Consider the following 15826-nt stretch of genomic DNA (forward strand, 5'->3'; position numbering starts at 1 on the left):
GAGGGACAGTGACTGAACCAATATGAGGTTTACCTTTTAGGAATATTCCATACACTATACTCTAGCCTTAGCTTTTAATATTACAGAGATATGTGGGTACAAGGGGGAATGTGGGGGAAAACAGCTAGTGGGAGAAAAGTCATTCTTATATTTTAGTATACAAGAACCCTACTAGGGAAACCTATCTCAGTTTCTCCTTATTGAATAACTGGCCTGTTCAATGCTGAGTTTTGCTTCGTGGAGAGAAATGGAAAAGTTCTGTTGTTTTAACTTGGAAAAGTGGTTTGCTAGTATAGGATAAAAGTTGTTAGTGTATGATAACAGCAGTGTGTTCTCTACCGCTGCCTTCTGAGTAAACAGAAGGGGCCACCACGGGCAGTGCACAGTCAGGCTTCCTCTGGTGGTTTCTTGTGTGATGAACTTGATGGTTATAGGTAACTTTCATCAGAGTGCCCTGTGCTGGGCCACAATGTTGGTCTATACTACTTAGCCTGGTAGATTTGGATTCTAAATCTGATCCTAAACTACTTACTTAAATTAGTGCCTTAAACTACCCAGATGCTGAATAGGCAACAGTAAACTATCATAGGAAGATTGATGAGATAGAAGGTAACATACAGAGCAAAAGTGAGGACACTAAAGAAACTATTAGTGTTTGAATCCTATCATTCCTGTGTTTGATGTATTTTTTTCCCTGCTGGTTTTTCTTATCAAGTAAAATTCTGCCTCTTGATCTCTTTCCTCTGAGATCAAAAGCTAGATATGCTTTGCTAGGTATCCCTTGGATCATTAAAAAACAATTATTTTGAAATAATTTCAAACATACATATTGCCAGAATAGTACAAAGATCTCTCACACCTGTTTCATGAAGATTTCCCAGTTATTAATGTTTTCATGCATTTGTTCCATCACCCAACCTCCCTCTTCTCCCATTTATATTTTGTCTGTTTCCAAACCTTTGAGAGCAGAATGCAGATAGGTTGTCTCATCTCCTCTAAACACTCTAGTGTGCATTTCTCCCACACAAAGCTATGCTTCTACGTATCAGCAAACAACTCTCCAAAATAAGATATTAACATTGATTCAGTACTGCCATCCAGTCCACAGACCCCATGCACGTTTTGCCAGCTGTCCCACAATGTCTCTTTTTCTCTTTTATCACAGGGTATATGATGTCAACCCATCCCTGGAGATGTTTTTTCCTACCTTAAATTCATCATTTTTCTCTTTGCTATTGATTAGTCTTTTGTGGGGAGGTATTCTGAGATTTCAGTGATACTCTGTCCCTCAAAAAACTTCCATCCACTACACTTGGCTAGCGTTCATCAACAACTCCTACCACCTCTAGGGTTTTTTGTTTTTTTTTTTTATTGTTTCTTCTATATTTAATAGTTGGTATTCTCCTGTAAAGAAGAGCTTGCTTTTTGCCTTGTGTGTTTATTTATATCAGTATGGACTTGTGTATTTTTTCAATGGATTATAGTCACTTCCTATCACTTTTTTATTTTTATGCTTAAATGGTCCCCAGTATGGTCAGTGAGTCCCCGTTCAAGCTGGTTCCTGTGTCCTTTTGACACATTCCTGCCTCTGGATCATTCCTAATGTTTATAAACTGTTGCACACGACCTTCCAAATTAAAGAAACTAAGTCCTCCCTGTGAACCATAGGGTTAGTTTCCTTCGAGGAACTGATCCACCTGTGCATCCCGTAAATTACAGCCTCCATTGCCAGCTACGTTTCTGTTCCCTCTGTGGCTTGACCAGGCTCAGGAGCAGTTTCTCCCAGAAAGGAACTTGTTGGCAGGCTGCTGAGTGTGTTCTCCTTGTTTCGCTTGGCTCCCACGGGGTGTAATTCTCTAGGGAAGCTGTCTCCCTCTTCCCAGGAGCTAGTAGCATCTGACTCTTAAAGACTGTTAGAGATCTTCACATGGCCACAAGACAGGATAACTTTAGAGACACTTCTGTCAGCTTGGCTTTCCAGGTTCTAACAAGAGCTTTAGCTACTTGAGTGTATTTCAGTGTCTTAATCTCAAAAAACCATTCCTTTCAACTAAAATACCTTGTACTACTTGGTCCTGAAGATTCTGAAACCCAGACTACTGAAACATCTGTTTTCCTTAAATAAATGAGGGTGCCTCCTGTGTCATTCAGAGTCTTTTAAATTTAGCTGAAGGTCAGAGAGCTTGTTTGGGAATAATAAATAAATGTTTCTTGGCTAGAATTTTTTCTCTGTCAGCTCCTGGGTTTTTGTAGCTCAGTACTTTGACGCTTGCAGTAGGAAGACTATATAACACTGCTTTCTCAACTTAGGATTTGTCCTTTACTTTTGGCACATATAGCTAATAGGAAATAAGACGTTACTACTTATTTGTGGAAATGCATATTTGTGTCACTGGTTGCTTCACTTAACTGTTAAATCCTTTGTATTTCATTTGCTTTCAGAGAAGACCTAAGGCGGCTTGCCATAGAACACATACTATGGCCGGGTGCCTTGGTTCATGCCTGTAATCCCAGCACTTTGGGAGGCTGAGGTGTGAGGATCGCTTGAGGCCAGGAGTTTGAGATTGCAGTGAGCCACAGTGATACCACTGCACTCCAGCCCGGGCAAAAAAAAAAAAAAAAACAGCAAAAAAAACATATTAATATATATGTATTACATACAGGGAAGTTAAATGCTAAAAGTGAGATTTTAAAAAACTACTGAAGGAAGGAAATCCTTGAGTACCAGGAACAAGTATTGCAGGTAGTAACTCTATTGGGACCTAAATTGACTCTGAAATCCTTGTCAGCCTGATGAGTTGCAGTAGTATAATGAGGCAAAGGTGTGACATTCCATTTCACTTACTGCATGTAGTGCCTTCCCTATGCTGCCCATAGGCTGTGCCTTACTCTGGCCTCCACTCACCTCTCACGAGTATGTATTGCTGGTTGTGAAGGGGCAGAGAAGCGTGATAACGTTCACCCATCAGAAGGGTCACGGCTGATACTCCTATACTAAAAGACGGCTTAAGAAGAGAAAAGCATACCAGATTTATTTAATCGAAGTTTTAGGTGACACAGGAGCCTTCAGAAATGAAGACACACAAAGACCCCGTCTGTTTTTATGCTTAGGTTTGATGGAAAATGGACAGCCGTGTAGAGATGTGATTGGAAAAAAGGGAATGCTGTGATGGAAATAGACTTAGAAACCCAGAAGGCTTGTCTGCTCGGATTCTTCTTGGCCTCTCTGTGTATCTTTCCTTCCCCCAGGGTATGGGGCAGGATCCCTCTAGATTGAGAGTCTTCAAGGGAAAAGGGAGAGAGTTACCTCTCTAGGTTTTATGGCTGGCTTTGGGGAAGAGGAGTTCTGGTTTCTGTGGCTTTAAAGGATAGGAATTCTGGTTTCTGTGACTAGGTTAGGGGGAGATAGAGGGATAGGAGACAGGAGGGCAGAAGGTCAGAGAGACCTTGCTTCTGAGGCCTTCCAGTCTCCTTTATTTATTTATTTATTTGAGACAGAGAGTCTCACTTTGTTACCCAGGCTAGAGTGAGTGCCCTGGCGTCAGCCTACCTCACAGCAACCTCAAACTCCTGGGCGCAAGCAATCTGCCCGCCTCGGCCTCCCAGAGAGCTAGGATTACAGGCATGAGCCACCGTGCACGGCCCAGTCTCCTTTAGTTCAAAGTACTTTTGGGTATCGGTTTCTGAGCCCCAACAGTTGGGATGGAAAACAGGCAAGAGGGGAAATGTATTGATTCAAATCCATTGCCATTACTCCAAAAACAATTTAAATAAAGTATCTATCCTAAAGGGCCACTAGTGACATAGACAGGTCATTCCCCCCCTCCTCCTGCTTTAGAATAGTTTTAACTTCAAACCCAAAGGGTCATACACACTATTAAGTGAACCGTTAAGAATTTTCTCTGAAAAGCACTTACTGTTTCTTTTAGAAACGGGACTCTAGGCCGGGCGCGGTGGCTCACGCCTGTAATCTTAGCACTCTGGGAGGCTGAGGCGGGCGGATTGCTCGAGGTCAGGAGTTCAAAACCAGCCTGAGCAAGAGCGAGACCCCGTCTCTACTATAAATAGAAAGAAATTAATTGGCCAACTAATATATATAGAAAAAATTAGCCGGGCACGGTGGCGCATGCCTGTAGTCCCAGCTACTCGGGAGGCTGAGGCAGGAGGATTGCTTGAGCCCAGGAGTTTGAGGTTGCTGTGAGCTAGGCTGACGCCACGGCACTCACTCTAGCCTGAGCAACAAAGCAAGACTCTGTCTCAAAAAAAAAAAAAAAAAAAGAAAGAAAGAAAGAAACGGGACTCTAGAGATCTTAAGTAGAATAGCAATAACTTTTTTTTAAAGTGTGCACCTGCTAAATACTGTGTTTTTCTCCCCAGGCTTTTTTCCTTGTGGTTTGGGGCAAATTTCCTAGGGACCATGTCAGTCTGGTTTACATTAAGGTCCTACAATTACTAAATTGTATTTGGCCCCAGGTTCGGAACCAGTGTGGTGGTGGGGGGGCATTGTCTAGTATGGAGTGTTAACCTGACCTCCTGAGACCTCGGTACAGCTCTGCACAGCCTGTGGTTCACCTTTTGGCTGCTTAGATAAATGGAGAAACCTAGGTTGTTTTTTGGTTTGGTTTAGTTTTATGAGCTTACAATTCCTCACCTATATATATTTCCCATGTATACACAAAGGAATATGTATATGTATACATATGTATATGTAAAATACATATACATATGTATATGTATTTTCCATATATATAGAAAAGAAAAAAATATATGTATGTGTTTTTTTGTTGTAGATACATGGTCTTTTTATATTGACTAGGCTGATCTCAAACTCCTGGCCTCAAGCGATCCTCCTGCCCCAACCTCCCAAAGTGCTGGGATTACAAGCATGAGCCACCTCACCTAGCCCCATTTCCTCATCTATAAATGAAAATAATAATAGTCCTTGTCAGGTAGAATTGTGAGCATTAAATGAGATGATGCAAATAAAATGATCAAAAGACTCAGTAAATGTTATCTAAAACAAATAAACAAAATAGGTTGTTACTTTAGTTACTCTTCCCCTCCTTCTAGCTTGAAACCTTTGTTTAAAAGTAACCCCAGTTAAAATAATCTGTGTTTAAGTACAACCAACAAGAAAAAAAAAAAGCTTTGGTTTGCACTTAAAGACAATTTGATATGAATTTCCTCCAGCCAGGGCTGGCGGGGTTAATGTGCACCAGCTGAGAAGTCGTGCTGTTACCTTCTGGCAGCCCATATGCAGATGCTGTCGTATTAATTACAAAAGAAAACCCGATTAATTCGGAAGTCCTTTAACTGTCAGCGAAGCAGCTGCTGCAGCTCTGAAGCCCTTTCTCTTCCTCCCTCCTACTGTCAGTCTACAGCTTTTAATCTCTTCTTTGGAGAACTGCTAAGATGGCACTGTGGGTCCTCAGAGCCCCTGGCTAGTTCAGTCAACTTTCTGATCTGCAGTTACAGTAGGCCAGGGGGAGCTTGCATAATTAAATTCACAATATAATTTAAAATTAAATAAAAACAACCAGACCACCCGCTCACCCCCCCCCACACACATCATTATTTTTTCAACAGTTAGAACCTGATGGTGTGCTGGAATTCTAGAACTGGAGAGAATGTTACAGATGATCTAATCCAACTCCCTCAGTTTATAGATGAGCAATTCGATACTCAGATCAATAGGACTGCCAAGGTCACAGAGGTAGTCACTGACAAAGCCTGGGACCCGAAAATCTGCCCTCCGCTCTCTCGAGCTTTCCCTCTTTCACGTTGCACTCGTCGCTGAGCAGGGCACCAGAGAATCAGGGAGCGAAACCATCCACTTTCAGCTTCATTTCTCTCAGTGCCTTGTCCTGTCTTGTGGACATGTTGGAGATCAATGGGAAAGCTAAGGATTAGTGGGAGAAGCAAAGGGCTTGGATAGTACTGTGTTGCAAAACAGATACCACGATGTCCATGTTGAAGACCTTTCTTCATTTCCTCAGTCCAGTAGGTGGAATGTAGAACTCTAGCAGAGTGCGCTGGGCTCAGCTTCAGCCCCCTTTCCCGCTGCACTGGTCTTCGGTTGTTCTGGCAGGTTTATTTGTAGTGTGTTTTTGTAGGAGAGATGGAGAGGGGGAGGTGATACTTTGGGTCAGATGAATAATGGGGTGTGTCTGCTGTGGTTTTGGCTGATGCAGAGTGTTTTATTGGCTGTCCTGTAGTCGACTCTCTGTCTCAGAGGTGTTGAGGCCTCTCCTCCTGGTCCTGAAAAGTGGTTTAGTTGGTTTTATTCTCTATTATCTATTCTGCTAGTAGTAGCAGTAACAGCTTATTTAGGTTTTTTTTGTTTTTTTTTTTATTAAGGGAATTTAAAGGCTGTCAGTAGGCAGTTACACTTAGACATGCAATGTGAGAATCTGGGGAAGATTGGGAAAAAGGAAAGATAGGAAGTGTGGATGAGGGGTGAAGACCAGTCTAGCTGGACTTCTCACTGCTCAAGGTCAGGCTATGGTAGTTAAATCCTACAAGTTGAAGCGGGGAGGTCCTATTCTTTTTTCGACATCTACTCTCCATGTTGAGTTGAAAGAGGTTTTAGGAATGATGGTTGCTCTTAAACTATTCATCATGGTGTTGGACTTTTTGAAGTTCTTAGATTTGCTTGTAGCTTTCCGTAGAGAGTTCTCCACGAGAAATGCATTCAACTGTATAACATTAAACCCTTTCTATGTGTTAGTTATTGTATAGGGTGTTGAAGATACAGAGAGAAATAGGATGGTTCTTCTTGCTTTTGATAAACAGATAATTAGAATAAACTGTGATACGTGTAGTGTAGTTGTGACTCTGTTACGAAGGGGCTCAGGGCTAGCCTGTTGCTACTTGTTAAGTGGTCACACAAGCAATTGGCTATGTATGTCCCCTTTTAGATTGTAGATCAAAGATTAGTCTGGTGTTTTAACTCCTGTGCTTCATAAATTCCCTGCACAGAATTAGGCACTCAGTTAATGCTATTTGATTGTTCAAAGGAACCCATCTCTTTCCCAGCAGAGCAGCTTTGCCCTTTTCAGCGTCTGCTGTTGCTGATAGATGTGTGCAGGCCAGGGTGGTGAACCTAGAGACAGACAGGAAGGAAGGGCCTTGAAGAAATGCATAGAGGGGTCTGGGTGAGCACCGACCTCCTTAACCCTTTCGGTGGTGCCATTTGTGGAAGAGGAGGGGGCTCGAGGATTTGAAACAGTAGCAGGGTAGGTTCAGTCTAAAGTAGAACTGCCTCTTAAATGAATCAGGCCTCTCTTACTTCAATTCCACAAACAAAATATGCAGCCTACAAATGGTTTAATGCAGCTTATTATAGTTAAGTGACTAAAGAGAATAGTGTTTCAGTTAGCACCACCCAAAATTGCAATTATGATGTATGTGTTTGGCTCAGAGATTGGCCTTTCTTAGGCCCTGAGAACTACGTGTCCGTGCCTTTCTGAACAAATGCAGCGGCTGCCTGAATCATACATTTAGGCAGGCACTGGTACCAAAGAAGTGGGGAAGGGATCTAGTTAAGATTCTGAGAGTTTCCATCAACTAATTTCTGTTTCTTTTTCCCAAATAGAAGTTCTCATACTTAAGGAAGTTTTTTGTTCTCCCTTGAATACTATTTGAATTTGTTTGGGGAAGCTAGCCACTAGTGGTGGTTTCCCTGAAAGGAGAATTTTTTTAAATCGATACATAATAATTTTACATGTTTTCAGGATACTGTGTGATATTTTGATACATGCATTCAATGTGTAATGATCAAATCAGGGTAATTAGGATATCCATTAAGAAGAATGTTTTTGAGATAGATCGCATCTCTTCCTAGATTTGCCTGGATTTTATCCTAACAGTTCTTTTCCGTTTGTCTTAGGGTGTTGTCATCCACAAACTGAAAGAATATGACATGATAGGAGGTATTGATCTTAATTGAGTACCCAGTGTTTTAAGAAAACAGATGACTTGGCAGCTGGGATATTGTCACCTGCCATCAGAGAGATGAACTGGAAAAGATTCTAGAGTTTATGCAAACGTGAATAACATTTCATTTCTGTATATGTATATTTACAAATTAGCTCATACATTTAGTTATAAACTATGTCATAAAGAGAAAATAAGCTGAAGAAATTTGAAATGGCTCTACAGCATGTGCCCCATAATGACATTTCAGTCAATGAAGGTATAGTGTTTTTACTGTATCTTTTCTATGTTTAGATATATTTTGATACACAAATACTTAACCATTGTGTTACAGTTGCCTATAGTATGCGGTACAGTAACATGCTGTACAGATTTGTAACCTGGAAGCACTAGGCTGTACCATATACCCTAAATGTGTAGTAGGCTGTACCATCTAGGTTTGTGTAAGTATACTCTTTGATGTTCGCACAATGATGAAATTGCCCGACAATACATTTCTCAGAATGTATCCCTGTTGTTAAATGACACATGACTGTATGTATATGTTCAAGTATTAGGTCTTCTGTCAGAAGGAAGGTTTTATTTTTGACACATTTGGGTGTATTTCTCCTTGGACTCATGTCCCAGTTAGTGTCGTCTTTTTTGGTTTTGTCATCTTAATGATTGTGCCTTTGTGATGGGAGTCCCTGCAATGTCCTTAGGCTGTCCCTCCACTGATTGAAAAAGGGGGACGAGGGAGGGAAGATCACCCACTGCCACCCTTCTGAGTAGGAATAACAGCTTGTTCTCTGGGGAAGAGTGAGGGAGAGGAATTCTGTTTGATATTGGAAGAGCCTTTTCAGACTGGGGTTTTCCTCCTAGCATCTCCTTCAGCTGATAGCTTCCTTACGATTTCTCCTCTAGAACCTGACATCCCAATGGGGTTTCTGCGTGAGTCTCTCTCTACTCCTCCTCACTCCTCTCTCTCTGCTCCTTTCTCCTCCACTCTTCCCTTCCCCAACCAGGCCAGCTGAGCTGCATTTCCTTCCCACCCAAGGAAGAAAAGTACCTCCAGAAGATTGTGGACTGCCTCCCTTGCATCCTGATCCTCGGCCAGGACTGCAGTGTCAAGTGTCAGCTGTTGAACCTGCTGCTGGGGGTGCAGGTGCTTCCCACCACCAAGCTGGGCAGCGAGGGCAGCTGTAAGCTCCGGCGCCTCCGCTTCACCCACGGGACTCAGACCCGGGTCAGCCTGGCGCTCCCTGGACAGTATGAACTAGTGCACACACTGGTTGCTCACCAGGGCAACTGGGAGACCATCCCCGAGGAGGATCTGGAGGTCCAAGAGGACAGTGAGGATGCTGCTCATGTTTTAGCTGAACTGGAGGTAACAATGCACCATGCTCTCTTACAGGTACCAGTCTCATGCTTATATACCAATTGTACACGTGTATACCAGCTTTTCTTTTATTTTGACTTTCTCAAAAAGCAATCTGGTAATATATACTCTGGGCTCTGAGCAGGAGCTGATGAGTCAGAGAAACATAATCTAGGAAGTTGAACCAAAAGATAAGGCTGTGGCGATGGCCATCCTTGCTTCTGCTGACCATGCTGCAAGGCCCCGAGTGATTTGCTTTTCTCCTTGCCTGCCTCCTTACCTGCCTTTCTGTTCATGCAGTAAAAGGAATGTGTGATACTTACATCTCAACATGCTTTTACAGAATAATTATGATCAAAGTCAGAAATTCTTTTTCATTTCTTACCAGGAAGATACTGCTGGAATTGTCTGTAGTTACCTCTTTCTAAAAGGAATAATAAGACGATAGATAATTAATGCTCTTACTAGCATCGAGACCAAGAGAAGAATTTTGTGGATTTTTCCTTAGATCTAACCATTAATTCACTAAGTAGGACAGGTAATTTCTCCTACTCAATAAGGAACTCAAGATATGAGGACAGGTCTGGCTCAAAGTAAGGAGACATGGAGATCTCATCATTTGAAGAACATTTTAGCAGCTGGTGGTGGCTCACGCCTGTAATCCTAGCACTCTGGGAGGCCGAAGCAGGAGGATTGCTCAAGGTCAGGAGTTCAAAACCAGCCTGATCGAGATCCTGAAAAAAATAGAAAGAAATTAATTGACCAACTAAAAATATATATACAGAAAATTAGCCGGGCATGGTGGTGCATGCCTATAGTCCCAGCTACTCAGGAGGCTGAGGCAGGAGGATCACTTGAGCCCAGGAGTTTGAGGTTGCTGTGAGCTAGGCTGACACCACGGCACTCTAGCCTGGGCAACAAAGTGAGACTCTGTCTCAGAAAAAAAAAAAGAACATTTTAGCTTTTCTTTTTGCAGTAAAGTCCCAAAGAGAACACAGATCTTTTGACATCTCCTGAGAGATCATATTGTCTATCTGGTGTTCATATATCCACCGAGGAAGGATTACTCTCTTTCTCTGGGCTTTTTCTCCTATTGGATAGCTAGGACTGGGCTATTTGATTAGACCAGATGGGGATGTGACTGGGTCAGGGGTCAGGAGTGGGTGAATCAGAGAATGCCAACAAGCCCAGAGTAGAGAGCTGGTCACCTTCATCAGCTGTGCCAGGAAGGATGGGCTAGTTTAGCAGGAGTTGAGAGAGTGGTTTCTTCTTTCTTATAATCTCTTCATCTAATCCTCTTCTAAAAGGCTTGGTCTCTTAGTCAGTGAATGAGTCCTCTGGTTGTGGCCATGGCCTGTGACATTCTAGAAGTTGAAACTATCATCTCATTTCCTTCCATAATCCTTATTTCTTTTATCTTGATAAGTGCTAGAGGGGGCTACGTAACAAGCCCCCATTCTTTCTCAGCTCAGTTTTAGTGAGCAACTTGGATGGGTAGCTGAAATACCAAATCAGCTTTCTCTCAGCATGATTAAAAATATATATACGTGTATATTCTCACTCTTCTCTTTCCTTGAGGAATTCTCTAGCCTCTCATGTTATTTCATGTGGTTTGTGAGGCTTCCTTGGCTTGGCCAGTGTTCCTCTGTATCTGTTTTATTCTCCACTGATTTTGATGTAGAACTAGTGGCGGACCCCAGTGTTTCTAAGTTTAGAACCTCTTGATGCCGACCTTCAGAGAGCCCTGCAGACTTTGTGGGATCCAGGCACCGCCTTCTCAGCACAGTCAGACTCCTGTCTCTTAGATACATCGGTGATGCCCAGCTCCCTGTGGGGAGCGTCGAGCAGCTACCTAGAAGATTGTTCATGCCAGTGGGAAAGATCTTTTTGTTTAGCTCCAGTTATATTTAGGACCAGTGAGTTAGCTCTAAGCAGCTCTTCTATTTGATTTGTTAAGGTGGTAGTAAAGAAAGGAAACATTTAGCTAAAGGAAACCAAGATTGAATTCGGGGAAGTGCAGTGTTCATTTTGAGCTGTCAAATAATCAAAGCAGAATTTCCCCCTGCCCTCTTATACAATGGTCATTCTTCTAATACGTTACTTTAAAGTCCTCATAAAGTAGCCATTTTCATTTTGTTCTACAATAGGCCAACTCACATGGACCCACACTGCTTGGTATTCCTGGCTTTTTAGTTCTGGATCCCCTGAGATTCTCAGTTCATAGTTCAACAATAGAGGAACACTGGCAAGCCATTAGTATCTGAAACCTTGTTTAGTGTTAACACTTAGTCATTTTCCAATTGGCAGTACATTTCACTATTTACTGTATTCACTAGTTCTGTCTTTATATACAAAAGTATTTCCTCTTCCCTACCCTCAATCCCTCCTTCTAGCATATACATCTCCCACCTCCTTTTTCTTCATAAAGATTTTTAGGCCGGGCATAGTAGCTCACACCTATAATCCTAGCACTCTGGGAGGCCAAGGCAGGAGGATCGCTTGAGGTCAGGAGTTTGAGACCAGCCTCAGAAAGAATGAGACCCCATCTCTACTAAAAATAGAAAGAAAATAGCCAGACAACTAAAACTAGAAAAAATTAGCTGGATATGGTGGCCTACACCTGTAGTCTCAGCTACTCAGGAGGCTGAGACAGGAGGATCGCTTGAGCCCAGGAGTTGGAGGTTGCTGTGAGCTAGGCTGACGCCACGGCACTCTAACTCAGGCAACAGAGGGAGACTCTGTCTCAAAAAAAAAAAAGAAAGATTTTAAAAAATCTGGTGGAACACTTGTTTGCCTCAGAGTTACTTAATCTGATATATGTGTAGGTGTGCTTTTTTTTTTTTTTTGAGACAGAGTCTCGCTTTGTTGTCCAGGCTAGAGTGAGTGCCGTGGCGTCAGCCTAGCTCACAGCAACCTCAAACTCCTGGGCTCGAGTGATCCTTCTGCCTCAGCCTCCCGGGTAGCTGGGACTACAGGCATGCGCCACCATGCCCAGCTAATTTTTTATATATATATCAGTTGGCCAATTAATTTCTTTCTATTTATAGTAGAGACGGGGTCTCGCTCTTGCTCAGGCTGGTTTTGAACTCCTGACCTCGAGCAATCCGCCCGCCTCGGCCTCCCAAGAGCTAGGATTACAGGCGTGAGCCACAGCGCCCGGCCTTGCTTTTTTTTTTTTCCTGTGAACATCTGTAAGAAAAGGAATAAAAAGCAGCAGAGGTAATTAAACTTGTTCAGTCTGAGCTGGGATTCCTGCAGTCTAGCAATGGTGTTTCATTTACTGTGGCAGTTATGTAGCTTTAGTTGTTGTGCTCTTATCAATAACCTGCTCGTCCCCACCAGGTGCTTTCTGGCCCTTTGGATAAATGTACGTGTCACCTGGCAGCCAGACTGCCACACACTGACATGGGTATTGGCTCATGGTGATGTCGTGTGGAGTGTATTTCAGGGACCTGAGGTAGACTAATATTTCCAGGCAAGGTCAATAACTTGCAAATAAACTTTTTTTTTTTTTTTTTTTTTTTTTTTTTTGAGACAGAGTCTCACTCTGTTGCCTGGGCTAGAGTGCTGTGGCATCAGCCTAGCTCACAGCAACCTCAAACTCCTGGGCTCAAGCCATCCTCCTGCCTCAGCCTCCCGAGTAGCTGGGACTACAGGCATGTACCACCATGCCCAGCTAGTTTTTTCCTATATATTTTTAGTTGCCCAATTAATTTCTTTCTATTTTTAGTAGAGATGGGGTCTCGCTCTTGCTCAGGCTGGTCTCGAACTCCTGACCTTGAGCGATCCGCCTGCCTTGGCCTCCCAGAGTGCTAGGATTACAGGCGTGAGCCACCGCGCCTAGCCCTTTTTTTTTTTTTTTTTTTTATCTATTTTTAACTAACCAATTGGAGTAGTAAAGTTTTCTCTTTATAACCCTGAATAGCTTTGAGTGCAAATCACTTTTTTAATATCACACAGATACTAATATTTTAAATTTTTCAGCAGTTAATGCATTTATAACCCATAATTATAATAAAGGATCTTAATATGACAAAAGTTTATACAAAATTTTATTCCCCAAACTTACTAAACACTGTTTTTTGCAAGAAAATATCTTCTCTCAATGCTTATCTAGTTACTGACATTAATTATGGCACCTTATAAAACAAAATTCGTTATGTGTTTTTTTACCTCTAGTTAGATACCATATTGTCTCTTGAGTGTGTCTAGACTAAAAAAAGTTGATAGGTTAAAAAGTAGGAAAAGTTCTGATGCAGTGGTTCATACCTATAATCCTAGCACTTTGGAAGCCTGAGGGGAGAGGATCACTTGAGCCCCCAGGAGTTTGAGACCAGCCTGAGCAACATAGCGAGACCCTGTCTCTACAAAACATGTTTAAAATTAGCTGGGCATCGTGGCACACACCTGTAGTCCCAGCTACTTGGGAGGATGCAGGAGGATTGCTTTAGGCTAAGAGTTTGAGGTTGCAGTGAGCTATGATTGTACTACTGCACTCCAGCCTGGCTGACGGGGAGACCCTGTCGCAAAAACAAAACAAAACAAAACAAAACAAAAAGTAGGAAAGAATGTTGGGTAGAGGTCCTCAGGCAAGAAGATACTGTTTGGGGGAGGGAATATATGGAATCAGGCCAAAAATGGTCATTCCAGAGAGAAAGAAACAAGGGTGAGTCAATATGTACAAGACAGAAATAAAGGTGTAATTAAAATAAAGAAACCATTATTTTATGGAGCAAAATAAAGGAGGGGGGAACTGAAGTGATGTGTTAAAGAAGAATATGGAAAGGTCAGGCAAATGCTAAAATATAAATTCTTCTTAGGCAGTAATCCTATGTTCTTTGAATGTAACATCTCTCTCACCTTTCCCCTAATGCATGCTAGCATACACAGTGAAGTGTAACCATCCTGCATACGTTGCTCTTTGCCAAAAAAACCAGGAATACCTGTTATAGGCTAATATGCCTATTAAGGATATGTATGATTTAGAGACAAGAATTTTTTTTAATCCCTGCGCTCACTATAGTAACCTTAGTATCTCTTAAAAGACCAGCCTGAAGCTGAGGCTGTATTTTCTCAATTCACTATCAGTAATTTATCTTTGACCTTCCAAGGTTAACTCCTGGGGAGAAAATACAACAGAGATTCCAGTCTTCATCTCCTCTTTTGTCTTCTCCCTTTGCTGGGATCCTTTCTATCTCTTTCCTGCACCAAATGGCTTCCTTTCTATTTTTACTATCTCAAAGATTTCTTTGTGTTTCCTTCTGAGCAGAGAATGGTGGGGGTAGGGAATCTTCCCTGATTCAGAGGCTCAAAGGTTGCAAAGTAGACAGGTAGAAACTATTGTTGGGGCTATTACAATAAAAATATCTTCTTTTTGACTTCTGTTGTGATATATCAACCGGTCCTTGGAGGATCTTATCTGGTTTCATAGCAGAGCCTTTACTCCGTAACCAGCATATACTATTAACACAGAACCCTCGGGTTGTTAGAATCCCTGAAAGCATCTTGTCCATCCTTTGTTCTTCTTTCAGAGCTTCCCAAACACCAAATCAGACAGTGCCTGACACACAGTGGACCTCCAGTGACTGTTTAATTGTGTTTGTAGTTAAATGGACCTAGACTTATATCCTGGTTCCGTCCCTTAGCTGTGTGACTCTGTTCCCTCATTTGTAAGATGGGGCTAGTAATCCCTGTCTTTTAGGATTGGTATGAGGCGAAAATGAGAGTGTGTTTAAAGCACCTATCACGGTGTCTGGCATGTAGTAAGCCAGTCCCTCCCACCTTTGATTGAACACACCAGTGACCTCGAGAAGAAGATTTCCCGCCCTCTTGGTCACCCGTCCCTTTCCTGACAGCCATCCATGTTGAAACAACTCCCTTTTGTCAAATGTAAGTCCTTGTTGTTCCTGCTTATAGTTATTACTCTGCTCGTGTTACAGACAAAGTTCTTCATAATTCATTGTGACTCATTTTTGTAATAAAATGAAAGGAGAAAGATATTATAAAAAGGTAAACAATACAGAAGTGTATAAAAGTTGAATGGTAAAGTGTTCCCTCCTTTTCCCTCCTCTTTCTCCATTCTACTGCTTTGTCTCTCTCTCTTAATGAATCTAGTAAGTGGTAAGAGAAGAAAGCTTCAGATTCCTACTTTTTTCTGCCTCTATGGATACATGGGTGTTTCACTATCTACAAGGTAGAATGCACAGAGGCTATTCAGTGTATTCTTGTCAACTTGTCTGTTACCTAATTTATTGCAGTAGGAAATATAGAGAAGAGAGTTCAGATCCTTAAAGTCTTCATGCTTACGAGTTGAGACTCAGAGCTAAAGCCTGTGTTTTTAGGTGTTTGGGATTGTAAATATATTTCTTTCTTTTTTTTTCTTTTTTTTTTTTTGTTTTTTTGAGACAGGGTCTTGCTTTGTTGCCCAGGCTAGAGGGAGTGCTATGGCGTCAGCCTTGTTCACAGCAACCTCAAACTTCTGAGCTCAAGCAATCTTATTGCCTCAGCCTTCCGAGTGGCTGGGACTACAGGCAT

At 42.1% G+C, this 15826-nt stretch overlaps 1 protein-coding gene across 2 annotated transcripts in view; it reads left to right on the top strand.

Annotated features, from left to right (window-relative positions):
* The window catches only part of DSTYK (dual serine/threonine and tyrosine protein kinase), a 55484-nt gene that overhangs the window by 15582 nt on the left and 24076 nt on the right, over positions 1-15826 (top strand). Inside the window, exon 2 of one of the 2 annotated variants that reach the window (XM_012759711.2) lies at positions 8940-9301. In XM_012759711.2, coding sequence (XP_012615165.1) covers positions 8940-9301 — 362 coding nt within the window. Of the gene's footprint in view, positions 1-8939; positions 9329-15826 lie in introns of both variants that reach the window. The other variant, XM_012759701.2, reaches the window with a different exon arrangement.

This window comes from Microcebus murinus, chromosome 23 (genome assembly GCF_040939455.1).
Source record: "Microcebus murinus isolate Inina chromosome 23, M.murinus_Inina_mat1.0, whole genome shotgun sequence".
In the NCBI taxonomy this organism is placed as follows: Eukaryota; Metazoa; Chordata; class Mammalia; order Primates; family Cheirogaleidae; genus Microcebus; species Microcebus murinus.